The following is a 20,858-nucleotide window of genomic DNA, read 5'->3' as shown; positions in this document are numbered from 1 at the left end:
AGCACTCTGTTGAACTTAACGTGATGGTGCAGGTGTGTGCTGGTTTCCACCTCTTTTCCTGCAGGTCTTGCAGGACAAATAGCCAGTCTTTAGATACGGAAGGAGAAGAACACGTGCTTGTGGATAAAAGTCCACAATATAAATCTTAAACAGAATTTCCATCTCGCATCTGCCAAAAAAAAAAAACCCCGCAAACTAGCATGATTGCAATTTGCCATGCTATACTAACACTGTCATGACCTAGGAGAACATACTTTTAATGATTATTACTAAAATTGAGAGACTAAAATTGTTAGACTGAGACATGGGGACTTAGAATATTTTGTAATAATTATTTCCTGGATACTTCGGTTTTATTGTCATAACAATCCATGTGGCCTGACCATGGAGTTGGAGCGTTGCACAAGTGGCTTGTGATTTGCCTGTACAAAAGAGCTTCCACTAAGTGCCATTTATTTTGGGTCATGTTCAACCATTAACTAAATAAATGCACAATTATGTAATTACTTGAAACTTCAGAGTTTAATGACAACAACTTATTTCTCCTTGCACTTAGGTTATGTTAAAGTCAAGAGTGGTATCAGTATCTTAATTACAGCATAATGTGCCCACACCCGATTTATTTATTTATTTATTTGTATTTTCACTCAACAATAAGGAAAGAATGTGAACACACTCTATGGTTACATCTTAAGCATAAGTATACCTTGAAAGACATGGAATTACTTTCATGCTGCTTTCTAGCAGTGAGTAGGCTGTATGTGATTTATATCCACAGTACTCCTAAAAATATTTAAGCATCCTTGCACTAATTTAACATGTGTTCACATTAAAGCTATTTTTAGGATTTTTTTTGGTCTTTGCCATTGGCTCTTGGTCTCTATTAAAACTTCACACTTGTAAAGGGAAAGCTTTTTGCCTTTTTTGAGTGCACATCAAATTACTTTCAAACAATACTGGTAACTGACGCTTATTCGCCTACTATGTAAAACAGTTCTTGTATCTAACCAAGAAATATTCTAGTTCTTGCAGATACAGCTATCACTAATTACCAGGACTGGTGTCAATTTCATGATTTCTGAATCAATACATGAGACCATCTGATGATTTAATGAATTTAAAAAAAAACCCAATAATTTCCACATCTATAACTGTGAATAGATCATGAGCTGAAATTTATCGGACCCCGACACTAACTCCTACAAGTTACATACTGTAGGAGTACCTTAACCACTGAGCGACCACTGCCCTGAGCGACACACAAGGCGCTCTGGTCTAGCGCATGCGTGTTTCAACGTTAGTGTCTCATTAGAATATTTTAATAGTTCGCCAAAAATCACCAATCAGCGGAGGTATTTTTGCCACATGTCACACGGTTGCCGCTTGGGGGGCGGAGTCAGGTCTGAGTAAAACCAGTTGAGACCCCGAAGCGGTTCCAGTGTGGGGAGAATTATGGACGTAAACAGAGTAGAAAGTTGTAAAGGTGAAAGTTAGGTAATTATTCCAATTTAAAAAAGAAAAATAACAACCAACATATTTCCCTTGTAAACCATTAAGCTTCCCCCCGCCAGGCTCCTAGTTTTATTTAAGTGTTACACGGCAGCGACCATTTACACCAACTTACTCTCGCACTTTGAGAATGCGCGAGACAGTTAGCATTAGCCAGCTAGCGGCGTGGTGGTAGAAGCGACCAGAGACGAACAGAAAGGGGGTTTTTTTTCCTTAAAATTTGGCCGTTTACACTTGACACTCGCTCCATGTAGAAGGTGTATGATTTCCTACACGATGCCCGTGATCCTGTTTCTGATAGACACGTCTGCCTCTATGAACCAGCGCTCCCATCTGGGCACTACCTATCTGGATATAGCCAAAGGTGCCGTTGAGACTTTCCTGAAGGTAACGCCGCTCTCCAGTTAGCTGGCTAGCTAACGTCCATCCTGACTAGACTGCTCTCTCGGGGACTCTACTGCCCCGTTCTTTTACCTCGCTCATTCATACTTGCTGGCTTTTTAGATCAAATCATTAACTATGTTGATTTTTTTAAATTAACATTTCCACATAGCTCAGGAGTAGGGATCCGGCGAGCAGAGGAGACCGATACATGTTGGTTTCTTTCGAGGACGCTTCTGTTGGAATCAAGGTATTATGATGTTTTCCTCAAAAGCTGAAGAAACTAATATTGCCTTCCGCCTGATGACTTTTTCGATGTCCAACGAATGTCTTCGTTGTCCGAAAACATTCTGACTAGCATCAATTTCTCCTTCAAAACATGGCCGACATTTTGTTCCAAAGTGGAGAGCATGGCACTGTGGGTGATGGGTTGCGAGCTGGTGTCAGCTTTGTAGGGAGAGCTTTAGGCATGACTTGCCTAGCTAGTTAACTTTTTTGTATCTGTCATAGGAAGTATTTAATAAAACGTTTTTTTTTTCGTGCTTTCACGTGTTGCATGAGTTTTATACTTAAAACTTGTTAATGCTGATTAAGGGTTCCTGTCAAATATTTTTGAACTCTCTCTTTCTCAGTATTAAATTAGACAACTGTCTTATTTCTCCTCTTTTGTCAGGCTGGGTGGAAAGACAGCCACGCCACTTTAATGACTGAACTAAGAACCCTGCAAGCTGTTGGGCTAACGACGTTCGGCCAGTCTTTAAGGATTGCTTTCGATTTGCTCAATCTCAACAGATTAGTTTCCGGGATAGACAATTATGGACAGGTATGTTAACGATCAGGACAAGAAGACCAAGGGTGTCTTTTTCCCCACTTATGAGAGACCTCAATCCCCCTCCCTTTTTTAATACAGGCAACCAGTACACACACTTCGCTGTCCACACAGAGCCTCATACCTCTTGGTAATATACTGTGTAATGGTGTATTTGTCCTCTGTTTTCTTCAGTATCCTTAAACTTCCAAAAGTAACAGGCCTCTCTGCAGGAGATTGGGAAGAAAAACATTTTTAAAAACATTTTAGTGCAAACCAGTAGCATAAGAAACCCTTTTGTAATGAGCCTGGAGGAGCCTGATGGAGTGTCATGAATGAAGAGGCTCTCAGACTTTGTGCTGCAAACTTCTCTTTGTTTCAGCACCTCCATTGTGCTCAACTTTGGGCATCTAGTCAAATGTGTTTAATATTTTGCCATGCACTGAGTCAGTGGGCACTACAGAGGAATTTAGCAAACTAGAATTTTAGTTAAGCAAATGAAGAAAAAAGTCCTAAAACTCTCTTCTGGTTTCTTCTACTTTTATAGAATTTACTGTGCTATAGTCCAACAAGGGTTATATTTGTTTTATGCAGAGGCACTCCTAAATCTGCATTAGGTTTACATTCTACAAAAAGCATTGTAGGGTTCGAATGTTTGAATAATTGAATGCAGGTTAAAGCTTTAATGATCAAAATGTAAAGTATTTAAAGTAACAGTAACTTTTAGCTTCTTTCAGTCATATGTTTTCATAAGCATTATATGATGTATGAAATATACTCTACACTAGTGAATAGAGTGGATCCAATGTCTTACGTTTTAACTACACCCATCAGAAAATGTGGGGAAACCTTAAGACAGCAGTGTGGTGCTTTTCCTGCTGTAATACACCAAAGAAAACTGGCAGTTAAGTGTTGTATCCATCGTTTTAGCAGTAAATTCAACAAACTCCGTCCCTCCAGTTCCTTGCCACTGAACTATAACCTAGGTTACCACACACTGGCTGAGACCACACCATGTGGAACAGCAGAGCTATAGTGTTAAGTGTCATAGAAATATGCAGATGAACATTAAACTTAAGTTCATTTTACAGTTTAAATAAAATTTTCAATGTCTTTACAAACTGTTTTTGAACTAAAAACTGCAAGGAGAAAGAAGTTATGTAACAAAGCTAGCATTAGCTGAGGTGAAAAGTCACTTATCTGTAACTTGGATTAAATGGACTGCCCTCTCAGTGTACATTTCAAGCTACAGACAGCCTACTCTAGATGTATGTGGTCCGTGTCTTGGTTAAATTACAAATTAGATGTTCAGTGACACTTTTTTGCATGTTGCCTTTTGTCTGTCTTTGCATCTATATATGTTGGGCAGGAGATTAGTTATTCAAAATGTTGTATTAATTCCATATCAATTTGAAAAACACATTTGACTGAAATGAAGGTCCCCAATGTGTTATTTGCTCTGCCATTTAATAGTGGATCATTCTGTTATGACAATTTTGGGAAATCCAGGCCTGATATGTGGTATCCTGTCAGTAAAATGATGGACCAGAGTTTCACCTGCCTTTAACAAAACCTTTTATAGTTTTCTGGCATTTTAAATGCCATACACATTTCTCTTCTTAGTTGTTACTGTACAGATGTTTTTTTTTCTTATTTCAGCATTTGCAATATTTAGTAAGTCATAACCATCCTCTTTGGTGAAATAGAGTTTATCTAGTGAAGCAGCTAGTGTGAATAGTACTAAACATATTCTCAGATGTCTTGATGTGTATATAACAGTGATGATAGATGGTGTATATGACCTAGACAATGTATCTTGTTTCATGCATATATGATATATGAATGTATCTATTCTTGGCTTTGCATGCTCTTCTTTTTTTTTTTTACAAATAGACACAAGCTGGAGTGTCTTAAATGTGAGATTAAGGTTCTCATGGCAGGCAGCATTTTGAGTGCGTGTGTATGTGTATAACACTAATATATTTGCAAATTAGTTCCTGTTTACCACAGAGTAGTTATTGTCTTTTTAACTGCAGAGGGGGAGACCCTGTATGTTTATGAAGTAAGAACATGTGTGAGAGTGTGACAACTTGTAAATGCTGCTGCCTTTAAAAAAAAAGAGAGATAAACTTCAGCTTCATTGTGCAAGAAAGTTTGAGAAATGAGCATAGAATAAAAGACCATAAAGTCATGCACAGTCTAGTGATGGTTAGATTGTAAACCAAGGCTGGAATGAGTGTTTTTATGTTTGTTTGTAGTTGGGGAGATGGGGGGGGGGGGTTGGTTTACATAATCAATAGTCTGTTTCTAAACAAATCTAAAAAACATTTGTTGTCATATTTCAGTCAGGTGGCTGTTGTGTCTTGGTGGCTTCCTGTCAGCATTCACACTCTGGTTGTTGCTGCTTGTCCTCTAAGCTCAGTGTATATGGTGTCTCTGCAGGGTAGGAACCCATTCTTCTTGGAGCCTGCTGTTATTGTGGCAATTACAGATGGCAGCAAGCTGACCAGCACTTCTGGGGTGCAAGATGAGGTCAGATGTGGTATCTGAGGAGGCACTTCTTCCTTTTCTCTTCTGTTCAACCTGGCTTCTTTACTTGTTTTTTATTCTACACTTGCTAATTTTACTTACATTCCTGTTGCTGTTTCTGTTCCTCTAATAGCTCATGTTTTCTCACATTCTCTCCTATAGATGCAACTTTCAATTTCGTTGTCATGCATACAGATGTTTATGCTAAATGTTCCTGGTTCACTCTTATGGTGCTTTCTTTTTCTCCTGGCTGAATACACAGCTGAGAGTCAGAACACTATACCCACACCATTTTGTAGGTCAAATTTATTTATAGTTTAATTTGAATTTTACATTTGCCTCATTTAGCTGATGCTTTTATCCAAAGCGACTTACAATTATGACTTGAGCAATTGAGGTTTAAGGGCCTTACTCAGGGGCCCAACAGTGACAACTTGGCAGTGGTGGGGCTTGCAACCTTCTGATTACAAGTCAAGTACCTTAACCACTGAGCTACCACAATAATCTGCCACAATACTGTCAATAAGTAGAAATGCTGTTTCTATTAATGTGCCCAGATTTGTAACACATTCTCATCTTTGCCAATATTTTCCACTCTTGCACTGTCTATTGGTTAAAATTTTTTACACTAACACAAGCATTTTGACAATGATGCAATTTTTGATGTTTTTTTTACTCCAGCACATTACATTGGATCGCATATGAAACAATAAACAAGAGATTACAGTGCTGAATTGAAAGTATTTACATCTGTTTGTTCAGAATCATTATTAAGTGCCTTTTTTATTCATAATCCCTACATTTTGGGTGGACAAATTATTTTATTTAAGACTAAATTACGTCATTTTTACCAGTGAGTCTTTTTTGCAAGATTGCAAAATCTGCATGCCTCATTGGGAATCTGATTTGCTAATCTACTGTATGTTGTTTTGTTATAATATTCAGTTGTCCGTGTAGTGACACTGCTCTTGGGTTTTTTTGGGTTTTTTTTCCTTTTCCAGCTGCATTTGCCCTTAACGACACCATTGCCAGGAAGTGAACTAACTAAGGAGCCATTCCGCTGGGACCAGCGCCTTTTCTCATTGGTGCTCCGCATTCCAGGTTATGCTTCTCTAGAGCCAGAACTATTAGGTGGAGTTCCACCTGATGCCTCCCCCATTACCCCCATGTGTGAGGTCACAGGAGGTGAGCTGTGTTCTTTATCTGTCAGTGATAAAAATTTATTTTGGATTTAGGTTATAACATTAATACTTATTGATTGCCTGTTTGGAGAATACAGCCCTGACGCAGACCTAGTGCCTCAGCATAAATCAAATTAATAAATCTAACCTTTCTTTGAGACTATATATTAGTACACTCTATAATAGTAAAACATATCAGAAGAGAATTTTAGTATACTTTCATTTGTTCAACTTAAACATCAGCACAAGAACTGTATATCAGTAGCTTAATGAATTGGGTTTCTATGGCCAAGCAGCTGTACACAAGTCTAAGACCACAATGGGCACCAAGCATCTGCTGGAGTGGTGGCACACCAACACTGGACTGTGGAGCAAAGGAAGCATTCTCTGCAGTGATGAATCACACTTCATTGTCTGTCTGTTGGATGAATCTGGGTTTGGTGGCTATCATGAGAACACTACCTACCAGAATGAGTAGTGCAAATAGTAAAGGTTGGTGCAGGTTGGATAATGGTCTGATGCTTGTTTTTAGGATTTGGGTTAGGGTAATGTTATTACTACAGTGTACAGACAAATTTTAGGTAATTGAATACTTCCAACTTTGTGGCAACAGTTTAGCAAGGACCCTTTCCTGTTTGAGTATGATTGTGCCTCTTTGCACAAAGCAAGGAACATAGACATGTTTTGACCCGGTGTGGACGGACTACGTTGGCCTGCATGGAGTACTACCCTTAACCCCAATAAATACATCTAGGATGAACTGCAATTATTATAAGCCAGACAATTTTATTCAACAACAATGCCTTTCTAGAAGAGTGAAGACTGTTATAGCAGCAAATGTGAGGAAGGGGGAAACTTCATATTTATTTCCATGGTTTTAGATTGGAATGCCCAACAAGCTCATATATGTGATGTGATCAGGTGTCCATATATCTTTGGCTACACATTGTAATGTCTAAGTGCTGGGCAATTTGGTTGAAACACATAAAGATGAATGGTGTAGTCAGTATAATCATTTATGTTTTGGAATGTGACCTGTGATCTGAAATGATAACAAGATATGCAAAGGGGTACTAGATCTGAAGTTAAGGGTTTTCCAAACTTCAGCTCATAACATAATTGATTCAGGCATTTCCACACTTAAAAGCAATTATGTTTACTGATCAGTCATTTGGTGATGAGGGCAGTGGGGAAAGTATTTGGATGTATGGTAAACAACATTTGGGGCTAAGACTGGCTTGGCCCCAATTCTCATCTTTGGTGGATGATGAGCACTAAAGAAAGCTTCACTTGTGCCCAGAGAAAAACCTTGTGGTACAGCTTTGCCTAATGAGATTTTATCAGTGAAGGGGTATTCCTTTGAGTTTTCCTATCAGACAAACAACTTTTAGAATTGAGTTTAAACATTTTTTTAATGACTATTTGTTTTTCATTATTTTTCTTTTGAGCCTGTTTTAAAATAGGTCACATATTAGACTGATTTGTTTTGTACATTGGATGCAAATGACGTTTTCCCTTGTTTTTTGCAGAAATCGTATTGTGCATTTTGCTTGAATATTTTAATCTGGTGTAAAGAAAGCAGGTATTTATTCATTTATAGAAAAGCAAATATGGTATCAGGAACATGGATTTGATGGTAGGTCAGGAGAAGTGAGATGAGAAAGGTGGAAGGTATTTAATAAGAGAGAGGATGCCAGTCCATTTAATTGCTGACAGTGTTTTAAAGTTCATTTTAGAGGGCCAGGGGTTTAACCTTTTGTCTGTTTTGAGATCAAATTTTGATGGACCTGAAATGCAACATTCGATACAAGTTATTGCAAGATTTATTTCACTTCTTTATTGACCAGCTATATAAGGATGTTAAATGTCCCCATGCTGGTGTTCTGTTATATAGTTTGAAATGTGTCTCTTAATTTGCTGCCTATGTCTTTCTTAAAGTGTATGATGTATCTGTATCTCTACCTGTAGGCCGTTCATATAGTGTGTTCTCCCAGCGCATGCTGAACCAGTGTCTGGAGTCTTTGGTCCAGAAGATTCATAGTGGTGTAGTCATCAACTTTGAGAAAACAGGGCCAGACCCACCTGAAGGTGAGTGAGTTCATTGTTGCCTTATGTAGTTACTATAGAGCTGTGTGTTGAGGTGAGGTTTTTTTTTCTTTTAAATCACTTATCTATATACATTGCATGTAATGGAATTTAGAACTCTTATTTTTTACATTTGGGGATTACTGTTACACTGAAAAACAAAGCCCTTTATTCGTTCATAAATTCAACGTAAATTCAAATTAATTCTAACTTTTTTTTTTTTTGGTAATAATAAAAGATGTTTCAATGGAGGTGAAATCTGGACCACAGCCATGGCATAGCTGTCATAAGTTGATTTATGTCCGGCCGAACCCTAAAACTGGCGTCCCTGTTGGTCACTGGCCCATTCCTGAATCCTTCTGGCCTGACCAGAACTCTCCTACTCTGGTAAATTTTGAAGTAAATTTTGAAAGTAAGCTATCTCCGGTGTATTATAACTCTTGTGTGTGTGCTTTTGTAGTGACTGTGTGTGTTCGTTCCGCAGCCTCCACGCATGGCCCATCCTCAGGTGCGGTTCTGCTGTGCAGAAGCCGAGCCTATGGTGGTGGATAAGGTTCCCTTTGATAAATACGAGCTGGAGCCCTCGCCCCTTACACAATACATCCTGGAGAAGAAGTCCCCACTCACCTGCTGGCAGGTACAGCACTTACTCACGCTACATCCACACAGTGTAACATGCCATTTTCAGCACTGTCTACATCCACTAGGCGCCTCTTCTTGGTACAGCTTTAGCGATGCAGAATAATAAACCTGTGGACTGGCTTTCATTGATTTGGCTGGGATTGACGGTCTTTATCTTCAAAATGATTCTTGTACACAGAGTAAGGCAGTTTGCTCTGCCCTCATTCTTTCTTAAAATGATTGTTTAGAGCTGAAACGACTCCTTGATAAACTCACGTAACTCGATTACTAAAAACCAGGGTTGAAGAAATTTCTTTGAATTAAAGCTTATTTTAATCCATATAACTATATCCATTATATTCACACGCCCCATAGTGTCATGCACGGAGTATGTGCAAAAACATCTGGCAAGCCAAAACTAGATTCAGTAGCTAAATACTAGGCTCACTAACAAGAAAATGTGGAAGCATCCCAAAACAATGTAAAGGTGAGGAGATGTTGTTCTGCCTTAGAAGGGTGGGAGAAATCATCAAGAAGCCAAAAATGACTTTTTGCATATTTTCTTGACTCATTAGCAAACAATGGAGAGGCTATTAATAAACTCCCAGGATCCAATATCTTCAAAGCAGTAAGACAATAGATGAATATGCTTACTCAAAAGCAGACACTGAGCCAGAACAGTCTACCCAGAGTCTGAACAGTCCCTGCAAAGACAGGAGAGGTTCACATCACAGGATCCTTGTACATTACTTTGGAGCTCATGCAGTCATGCCATTGCTATATTATAGGCTAGCTGGAAGTTAGCCTAAGGAAACCTAAGGCAACTGACCGAAATACGCACCAGGACCGATGGTAACTTCAAAGAACAGCAGAAATATAAAAAGCCTGAGGGTATTTAACTTATTTTAAACTCCCCAAAAACAGGCAAGTACATTTGCAAATACAAGATCATATTAAATCTGTGTGTGGGCAAGTAACTGTTTCATTCATATTTTAATTTCAGTGCCAGAGGCACTGAAAATTGATCTCTAAGAGAGGCTTATAGCAAACAGGGCTGATGTATTGTTTTTGGCAAGCTTTTTCAGACACCATCCACACTGATGAGTGTGTGCTCTCTAAACTGGCATGCTGAGAAATTTTATGAAAACATTCCCAGGTTGTATTCCTAATTGAAGCACTCACTGGCTGGTGGAGAATTTTAAGTGTCAAATCAAAACTAGATTGATCCAACTCCAGATCTGTAGTTTGCTCAGATATTATGAAAGCCCTTCCATACTTTAGAGAACTGTGGCATTGTTGATAGACACTTTTTCACCCCTTAGACAAGATTACATTTCTTGTACAAGTCTACTCAAGAAAAGATTTTTTTCTTTGTGGATAAATCTCCTTTACTTTGGTTTACCACAGTAACCAATTTTGGCTTTGGTTTTTAAAATTGCTTTCATGCACTTGCCTATTGTATACCTTCCTACAACTCACTGTACATATCCACATACTTTCCTTTATCACTGCATACTCTTCATTATTTCCTTTATCTTTAGAAACATGTTAAGCTTGTCCCTTATCACTTTTTCTCTATAGCAATTGAACCCTTATTAACTACTGTACAAACACACAGAGCAGGTATAAAACATTCTCCCTTTATAGAAGACTGACTTCTGTATGTTACAGACACAGCTGCAGGTGCCCATAATAGTGATCATTCTCTGAGAGTTTGATTTTTTTTTTTTCTGAATATAAACAAAATTTTAGCAAAAGTTGATGTTTCTCTCTTAACTCAAACCTTTTAAACTTTGTTTATGTTTTTATTTATTTTTTAAAATATTGGCAGTGTCCTATCACCAAGGTTTTTAAAAAATGTTATTTACTTATTAATATTGTAAACTATTCTCTGATTATGTATAAAAATTATTTGGTTAACTTGATTAATCTAATCAAACGTGACCTTAACAGATGGTTACAACTGCCTTTATTAATGGCAGAGTTCAGACTTTCTATACAAACAAAAGCCTTAAGACCAGACACTACAGGTGAACAGGGTAAAATTTTTAGCCAATAGATGTCACCATCTATTGAAACTTCCTGTTTATTAGTTACAGAAAGCAATTGTCTTAATTTATTACAAGTTTTCTGAAATTGTTTAAATATGTAAATGATGCATTATCTATTTAAATGTGCTAATTTGCATAAATGTCAAGAATAGAAATCTGAACAGTGGATGGTCGGGTTCAAAATTATTCTTTTCTTTTTGTTGACATTTTAGAATCAAAGTTTTTTTTTTTACAGAGGGAACTTTTGGATCTCTTCAGTGAAGCACTTTGCACAGCTCTATCCGAAACGTTCTGGAAACTACTACTCCTCTCTCTCTCTCTCTCTCTCTCTCTCTCTCTCTCTCTCTCTCTCTCTCTCTCTCTCTCTCTCTCTCTCTCTCTCTAGAGAGAGGGATATGTTTAATAGTGAAAGTAAGAGCATTTGGTTCTGAGAGAGAGAATGCCTGGCCCAAAAAAAAAAAAAAAGGTCACACTAATATTTTGTGTGAAATATTACGCCTTTAGCTATGATTATGGCACGTGTTCGCTGTGGCATCGTTTCCACAAGCATCTGCAATGTCACAACATTTATTTTTGTCCAGAATGGCATTAATTTCCCCCCCAAGATCTTGTTTTGATGATGGGAGATTTGGACCACTGCACAAAGTCTTCTCCAGCACATCCCAAAGATTCTCAATGGGGTTCAAGTTTGGACTCTGTGATTGCCAATCCATGTGTGAAAATGATGTCTCATGCTCCCTGAACCACTCTTTCACAATTTGAGCCCAACAAATCCTGGCATTGTCATCTTGGAACATGCCCGTGCCATTAGGGAAGAAAAAATCCATTGATGGAATCACCTGGTCATTCAGTTTATTCAGGTAGTCAGCTGACCTCATTCTTTGGGCACATAACGTTGCTGAACCTAGACCTGACCAACTGCAGTGGATCATTGCACTGCCCCCACAGGCTTGTATAGTAGGTACTAGGCATGATGGGTGCATCATTTCAGCCACCTCTCTTCTTACCCTGATGCACCCATCACTCTGGAACAGGGTAAATCTGGACTTATCAGACCACATGACCTTCTTCCATTGCTCCAGAGTCCAATCTTTTATGCTCCCTAGCAAATTGAAGCCGTTTTTGCCGGTTAGCCTCACTGACAAGTGGTTTTCTTAAGGCTACACAGCTGTTTAGTCCCAATCCCTTGAGTTCCCTTCGCATTGTGTGTGTGGAAATACTCTTACTTTCACTATTAAACATATCCCTGAGTTCTGCTGTTGTTTTTCTATGATTTGATTTCACCACACATGTAAGTGATCACCGGTCACGATCATTCAAGATTTTTTTCTGACCGCATTCCTTCCTCGAAGATGATGTTTTCCCACTATCTTTCCACTTTTTAATAATGCGTTGGACAGTTCTTAACCTGATTTTGGTAGTTTCAGCAATCTCCTTAGATGTTTTCTCTGCTTGATGCATGCCAATAATTTGCCCCTTGTGAAACAGATTAACATCTTTTCAATGACCACAGGATGTGTCTTTTGACATGGTTGTTTAACAAATGAGAAGCTATTCACTGCATCAGTTAGGGTTAAATAACTTGCCATGTGAAACATGATCACCCATGCAGTAATTATCCAATGGGAGGTTCTTACTTATTTGCTTAGTTATATCCAGGTGGTGACCTTTTATTTATTTATTTATTTATTTATTTAGGCCAGACATATATAGATGTGTGTGTGTGTGTGTGTGTGTGTGTGTGTGTGTGTGTGTGTGTGTGTGTGTGTGTGTGTGTGTGTGTGTGTGTGTGTGTGTGTGTGTGTGTGTGTGTGTGCGACCACTAATAATTATTCAGTGTTAACTAATAACTACTTTTATTCATAGTCCACACAGTAAACAGCTGAACACAGGAGAGCCCATGGTGGTTCTGATGGCCTCTTCATGGTACACAGGAACAGTTTCTGATCTTAGTGTAGTTGGAAAATGAGGATAAGCATTTGTACAAGGTACAACTTGAGAGTCTATGGCTGGTTCAAAGAGCAGATGGTCAGGACCTTTCATAATTGTAAGTCCCTTTGAATAAAAGCATCAGCTAAATGCCATAAACAAAGAAAATGAATGTAACAGCTGAAAGGGGAGAGCAAGAAGGGAGCACTGACATTAGGACTCACCAAGACATCAGTGCATCTCCGCTTCACTTCTCTTACTTCTTTATAAACTTATTTTTCAGTTTCTGATGCATCATAAACATCAGTTGACTAAACTGATAGCATAAGGTGCATGCAATACTGAGATCACAGGTTCAGTTCCTAGGTAGTAAACAAAATTGTGTTGAAATGTTTTCAATATTCTTTTTGAACCATCAGGTGTTTGTAAGTAACAGTGCTAAATATGGTGACCTGGGGCAGCCATTTGGCTATCTGAAGGCAAGCACTGCTCTCAACTGTGTCAACCTGTTTGTTATGCCCTACAACTACCCCGTCGTGCTCCCCCTCCTCGGTAAGTCTGCTGGTTATTCCATGTATCCCTTACACACCCCTTCCCTCTCTGTGAGGTATCAAGTGTGGATCATGAAAAGGGTAACAGGGATGGGTTCATACTCTGTTTATGCTATTTAAACTTATGTTAGAATTAGATGCAACATGACTCAGTGGTTTTTTACCTCTGTACTTCTAGATGACTTGATTAAAGTGCACAAATTCAAGCCTACCGTGAAATGGCGCCAGTCCTTTGAAAACTACCTGAAGACCATGCCTCCATACTACATCACAGTGAGTACCTTAAAGACTCACCTAAACATACACAGATGGAGCTCTTGAAGGTTATGATTGTGAATTGCTTGTCAATGTTTTAAGCCCCTAAGGAAAGCATTGAGGATGATGGGAGCTCCAAATTTATTGGCTGACAGCATGGAGTATGGATTAAGCTACAGTGTGGTGTCCTATTTGAAGAAACTCAGCCAACAGGTACGTGGTATTATGCAAAGTCATGCATTTCCCTCAGGTTGTGCTTCTCTTTTGAGCATTGAATGTTAGCCATTTCATATTTGGTTATTAGAACTGCATAATTTAACAATCATTAAACCATTCTAATGACTGAACACTGAACTGGAAGTTTTGTTTTACTGGAGTAAAATGACTGAACAGGGAGTTATTCGCATGTCTGTAGTGAAAGGCAATGAAGTGTGTGTTACACGCGTGTGTGTTATGAAAGAGAATGCAGTGTGTGTGTTATGAAAGAGAATGAGGTGTGTGTTACACACATACAGGCAAAGGTGGAAGCAGACCGTGTATGCTCACTGGTTGGGAAGAAGGCAGGGCTGGAGGGAGGTGGAATTAAGCTACGCTGTAGAGGCTCTGCCCTTTCAATGGCTCACAGGAAAGACTTCACGCAGCTGCTCCAGAGCATCATGGGAGACGGACCAGCTTTGCCCCTGGAGTCCAACCCCAAAGAGTTCTCAGGGTTTCAACTCACTGTTCTCAATAAGGTCAGCTACATGGATATCGTACATTGCCCACTTAATGTTCATTCTGTGGCCATGTGTACTCAACAGAACCCGCTATGTCTTAAAGCAAATCATAATGTTTGGATTTTGACCTGTTCACTTAATTTCCCCTTGGCTGACAGGCCCTGAAGCCACAGGGGTTGCGTAACCCTTATGATGTACCCAGAGTGCACCTGCTAGACCAGCTAAGCCGCATGAGGCGGAACCTTCTGAATGCTTGTGTTTGTGTCCTGAGGGGTCAGGATCAAGGTAATACCCAGAGCCATGGGGCATTAACTCATGATCATTCTTCTAATTTCACATTTGTAATTTATTAATTTATTTATACACTAACAAATTTGAGATTTTTAAAGCTTAAATGAAATGTGGAAATGAGCATTGTCTGAGTTCATGTTCTTTCGGCTGTTTGATTTAGATCAACTTCACAGTGTGCCTATTGCACAGATGGGCAACTATCAGGACTTTCTGAAACAGTGCCCCGCCCCCTTGCGGGAAGTGGACCCGGACCAGCCCAAAAGGCTGCACACTTTTGGCAACCCCTTTAAGCTGGATAAGAAGGTACAATCTTTACTATTTGCTCATGTGCATAATTGACCTGCCAGTCCTCCCTAAGATTGACATGTGATTATAGCCGTATAATCACATCCCTCTAAATCTAAGACTGGTGTGTCTAAGAATAATTACTTTCATACTTTTGTCCTTTTGTCTTTCTGCATCACTATCAAATAACTGTTTTAAGGAAAAGCCAACTTCTGATCACTCTTGCCTTGCATAGTCTACTGTGAAAAGTTTGCGATCTGGTTTCATTTGGCTTCTTCCTAACTCTTCTTATAACTGCAAGATCAACATTATCATATATTCAGTATATTCAGTAACTGAATATACTGGTGTGTGTGTGTGTGTGTGTGTGTATATATATAAATAAACTTCTGTTTAATTAAAATGAATTTGAACTTTGCCCTCTCATTTGCACACAATGCCTTTTTATCTTTGTTTCAGAGTTAGGGTTTTTACATTTTTAAACCCTTCCTACCGCTTCCTTTTAGGCAATGATGGTTGATGAAGCAGATGAGTTTGTGACGGGCACTCAGGGGAAAGGCAAGCGCCCTGGAGAGCCCACTACTCCTACAGGAGGGAGTGCCCCCAAACGCAGGAGATGCATGTCCCCCCTACTGCGACCTGGACGAGCATATACACCACCCAATAATAAGGCATCCAGAGGTGAGCCCATTGCACATGGGGGGGGGTGCGCAAATGCATTTTATTGTCCTATAAGGGAACGTGTGTACGCACATGCATTTTAACTAGTCGCATACCCCCCTGACCAAACCTGTATGGGCATACACACACTAGTTTGTCTAAGACAAAATTCTGCATATGCTTAACATCTGTAAATTCACTTTCATGTCCAGAAAACCACCAGTCTAGCCAGCTCGAGCTAGACTGTATCCCAGATATGGAGCCCTCTCCCAAACCAGAGCAGGCTCTGGACTCTCCGCAGGGAGTCTCTCTTGAGGTGGATGAAGAGGAAGCCCAGCAGGAGAACGGCCAGCCGGGTGAACAGGAGCCAGAAGAACATGAGCTGGTCACTCTGCGCTACCCGTCACCCAACCAGCTGAAGCAAAGGAGGAAAGACGAAGGCCAAGAGCTGAACACGGAGCTCCGTGCCCTCATTACCAAGGAGATCAGGAAACCAGGAAGACGTGAGTGGATGATGCGTCACAAAGTATTAAGTACAGAACACTATATGTACATGTTATGCTTTCTCAGGGCTTGCATTTTATAGGTATGTGTTTTGAGTAAAATAAACATTTTAGTTTTATTCTGTATTTATTTGCAGAAAAGAACTGATCAAAACACTAAAGATGCAGTATTTACAGATTTCAAATAATACAAACTAAACTCCTTCATAGAAATTTTTAAACACAATTCAAAACTCAGGAAGAGTTCAGAAATCAAAATTTAGTGGAATAACCCCTGTTTCAGTAACAGCCTGGCCTGCTCTCCACCTGTCTTTCACATAGCTCTTTAAGTAAGACTTGGTTCAGATGATCACAATCATTACCTCAATATGTAGAATGTTTTGGAATGTAGAGACGCTGATTTAAGAAAAGCTGGATTTGGCAGGGGTGGTGCACTTATTGCAGTTTTGTGTAGTATAATGTATAAAGCAAATACCCCTTCTGCATGCCAAATGGGATTCCAAAATACAGTGGAAACAAAAGTGCTGTGTATGCTGCAGGCTAGTTGGTAACCAAGCGCTTTTTCCTTTATGGCAAACATTTATAGATGGAACTGGATTACTGTGAGACTTTCTTTTTCATCTTCAGATTTTTCTATTTTAGCTGTAGCCACTTCCCAGCTATCAGGTCAATTTCACGTCACCTTTCTGCTGTTTACCAGGCAGGGCAAGGGCTATCACTTACTTCCTTCGAGACACATGCAGCCGACCATCATCTTCTCAAGTTCTAGGTTATGCAGCACCAGAGGGCAGTGTACCACACTCTTGAGGACGACCATGACTCATCAAGTGTCGCTGTAATTGACAGGGAACAGAAACTGTTGCGCCTCCCTCTCTGAGAGCACACGCCATTTTTGTTCTGTCAGGCTGCTGGCCACAGGTGGCTGAGGCAACATTGGAGATCAAACTTGTAGTCTCCTGATGATGGAGCAAAAGCTTTTCTGTTGTACCACCCTCAATTTGTATGATGACTTATTATTCCTACACTTTTTTTAAGGGTAGCCTTGAAGGCAGTCTTCAATTAGGTATTTCACAATGTCGGTCTCACTTGTAGTTGCAATTCTACATTAGCTGGCTAAGGAAGCATGCACATAGGTGGTGATGTTTTACTACTAAGCCTTCTTTAGGGTGTTGAGAAGCACCAGGTTGCTCAAAGCCAGCGCCCATGGGGAATTTCATTGTGTTAAATAGTTAAGGTATTTTTTTTACTTTATCAAATTTTTTTTCCAGTCTGCTTTTTTGTTTTTTGAAGGGCCTAACTGCACATCACCGATGTATATGTATAAATTGTTTTAGATTTTTGTTTGTTGTTTAATCTTTTCCTTTATTGCAGGTTATGAGAGAATCTTCTGTCTCCTGAAGCAGATCCAGGGCAGTCTAGAAACACGGCTCATCTTCCTACAGAACGTCATCAAAGAGGCAGCCAGGTAAATGGGAAATGTAGTACGTCAGGTTTGCTTTAGTTTTAAAAAATAAATTCATGTGATTTCAACACTAATGGTAGAGTGAAAAATTCTTATTTACATACTGGTAGCCATTCACTCTAGTCAGATGTACTGGATCTGCCTTGCATCTAATTGTGCCTTAGATCTTAGTGTGTGGGCTGATGGAGCTTAAGGCAGTGTGATCTTGCCCATTATATTGCTTATAAGCTTTGTATGAATGAGACCACAGGCAGCTCATTGTGACCTAGCGGAGTTCCTAAACCTGGTAGCAACTGTTCCATCCATGAATATAGAAGTAAAGTAGCATCTTTTAGTGAGAGAAGCAAGCAAGTGAGAGAGGGAGCAAGAGAGGGAGAGCACCATTTTTATTTCTTGAGTACTTTCTAAACTAAGATTATTTTTACAAAAAACTCCTAATAAGCAAGTTGATGACAACATTGCAAAGAAAGGTTGACAGATGAAAATTTGGTGTGAAATTTACAAAACTAGGAAAAAAGCAGGACAAAATCCATTATATAGGTCATTACCTATCCATTACATATGTCAATGATGTGCTGAACATAGGGTGGGTTCAGAAAGTATTCAGACCCCTTGTTGCCTACTTTATCCGTTCCGAGCTAGAACCAAAGAGTAGTAGGTTTTCCAGTGCAAATTGTGACGGTAGGTCGACTGCATTATTATCCCTTAGCCCATTATCCCTGTAGTGTTATAATTCCATGACATTGTTTATTATTTGGTTTATTAACATTATTATATATTTTAATATATATTAGAATTTATTAAATTTAATTGATTATCACCAAGTGTTGATCCATGCTTGCTTTTTGGATAAAAACAAACATCTGTCTGGTGCAACAAAAACTGGCGCAAACGCAGGCCAGTTCTCTGAATAGCATTAAGGTACTAAGAGGCCTAGACAGAACCAGTTCAAGGGTTATTTTGGTAAAAATGGCTAACGGTGATTTCCTTTGCAGTTCAGTGCTTTGCATGGTCAGTGAGGCTGTGGTCCGAATAATAAACCGCTTTCTTTATGTGCAGGTTTAAAAAGAGAGTCCTGATTGAGCAGTTGGAGAGTTTTCTAGAAGAGATCCACATAAGAGCCAACAACATGAACCATGTGGACGGCTTCTGAACACACCCCACCCCCCGGAATGATGCAGTGGCATGCAGACATAGTGGAATGACACCAACACACTGTGTTGGTCAACCTCAAGGCACGGGCAGTGGAATATTATTCTGAACTTATTTCTCATTTTCCTTTCTTGCACTTCTCTACTTTTTCATCCCCCATGTCTCCACCCCCCTTCACACTGTAGTTTTCTCTCTCGCTCCCCTTTTTGAATCCAAAGAGAAATTGGTTTTCTTCATATATTCCACAGAACATTTGGCCCAGTATTTGCCAAAATAGTTGGCATCTATCACAGAAAAATCTGCAGACGAGTGCAATGCAGAACTGGTACTGAGGAGGGCAGAATGCTATTCATTTGAATGATATTACTCCTCTTGTTAATGATGGCTTACTTGCCTGGATAAGAATTCAGAACACAAAATCAAACTCACATGATTACATAAAGGATAGTAATCACAGATTCCACCATCCAAATTTGTTTTGTCTTCAAAGTTTGATTTCTTTGAAAGGAGTTTTTGCAAAACATTTTCCCCCTCTATGTAAGATGTGATGGTATTTATAAAAGGCTACATGAGTTTAACTGTCTTTCCCACTCCAGCACACCTGGGTGGGTATAAGCTGATGGCCTGAATGGAGTTTATTCAAATTGGCTCACAGGACTTTGCAGTGCTGGAATCTTCCAGGACAAGAGATGTACCCTAAAGTTATTCTTTAATTTTACCTTTAACAAAATGTAATGACACTGATATCAAGAATTGTTTGCTCTCTGTACTGTTGGTTTGAGGTATTTGGCTTCCAATTCTAGTGTGGGTAAGATTTATTACACTTTTATACTCTAAAACTAGACCAGGGTAGGACAAAGTATAATGGTCTACATTCGGTCACAGAAGGCCAAAGCTTCCGTAAGGTTATGCTTTGGAAACTTTTGTGCAATAGAACGATAAGATACTCTGGTTAAAGGAATTGGATTTAGGGGATTCAAATTAATACAGATTGTCCTCCCATCTTAAATATAATTGATCAGATTTTGCTTGTTTAATTTTATAGTGGATCTACAGAATTGATTAGGCCAAGAAATTGAAAGCTTATGACCACTAAATTAGCATCAAACTACATTGAGAGATTCTTGCAAATTTGACCATTCCAGTCTTACACTCCCCAGTCTTACTCTCCCTAGCCATCCTCTTCACATAAAACAATCCCCTGCCTCAACCCTTTACAAGGACCAAATGTTTTCCGTACTAATCTTCTGACTCCCTTGAAGTAATATTTTGAGTACATTGTATACATTTACATTGTATAAATGTAAATAATTAAATTGAAAGTATTATTTAAAGGATGTTTCTTGCAAGTTTTTTTGTAAGTATTTCAATGAATAAAGTTTCTATTTTACACATTTCAAATAAACATTTTTGCTGAAAGCAATCATTGATATGTTTCACATTTTCAACTGATGTGCTATTATGTTCTGCTTATGCTGTTACCTTGTGCAGGGGCGAAGCCTGCAGAAAAGGCCTTCCAAATAGCTTTTGAAACCCCATCCCATTCTGGCTAGAATCTAGTCAGTCAGTTAACTTTAGCTAGGAAGCAGCTTTAGAGTTTTGCATCAACTTAGAAGTTATATGAATAGCTTAATTGTCTCATGAGTGTAAAAGTTGATTAAAGAGGAAAAATTACTGTAGACACACTGTACACAAAAAGTTGTCTTAAAGCTTATAAAGAGGAAAAATTACTGTAGACACACTGCACACAAAAAGCTTATTTACAGATATATATATATATATATATACAAATGAAGCTGCAGCAGAGCCTCCTATTCCTTTGTTCTAGAGATGCGGGGGTAGAACTTGGAGCTAGTTCAAGAATTCGTGCATATGTTCTAGAGGGAGTA

The 20,858-nt window shown here is 39.1% G+C and overlaps 1 protein-coding gene across 18 annotated transcripts; it reads left to right on the top strand.

Moving 5' to 3' along the window:
* Positions 1–367: 367 nt before the first annotated feature.
* ints6 (integrator complex subunit 6) lies at positions 368–20,386 on the top strand. 18 transcript variants are annotated; one of them, XM_027023294.3, is made up of 18 exons: positions 1,207–1,896; positions 2,063–2,140; positions 2,564–2,713; positions 5,141–5,230; positions 6,229–6,328; positions 8,377–8,496; positions 8,732–8,880; positions 8,978–9,130; positions 13,514–13,646; positions 13,824–13,918; positions 14,003–14,113; positions 14,416–14,634; positions 14,775–14,901; positions 15,068–15,210; positions 15,699–15,873; positions 16,065–16,355; positions 17,727–17,820; positions 18,877–20,386. In XM_027023294.3, exons 1-18 carry the CDS (start codon positions 1,771–1,773, stop codon positions 18,968–18,970), a joined length of 2,448 nt encoding a protein of 815 aa, XP_026879095.2. In that variant the 5' UTR covers positions 1,207–1,770; the 3' UTR covers positions 18,971–20,386. The 18 variants fall into 18 exon arrangements, 13 of the variants coding, with proteins under 13 accessions (XP_081576752.1, XP_081576751.1, XP_081576749.1 ...); XM_081720619.1 differs by having other exon boundaries at positions 1,208–1,896; positions 2,068–2,140; positions 6,229–6,412; XM_027023293.3 differs by having other exon boundaries at positions 1,208–1,896; positions 6,229–6,412.
* Positions 20,387–20,858: the final 472 nt, after the last annotated feature.

This window comes from Electrophorus electricus, chromosome 9, assembly GCF_041902795.1.
Source record: "Electrophorus electricus isolate QZ-2024a chromosome 9, ASM4190279v1, whole genome shotgun sequence".
Taxonomy (NCBI): Eukaryota; Metazoa; Chordata; class Actinopteri; order Gymnotiformes; family Gymnotidae; genus Electrophorus; species Electrophorus electricus.
The sequence above is the reverse complement of the archived record's forward strand: the minus strand, read 5'-3'. Positions and strand labels throughout refer to the sequence as shown.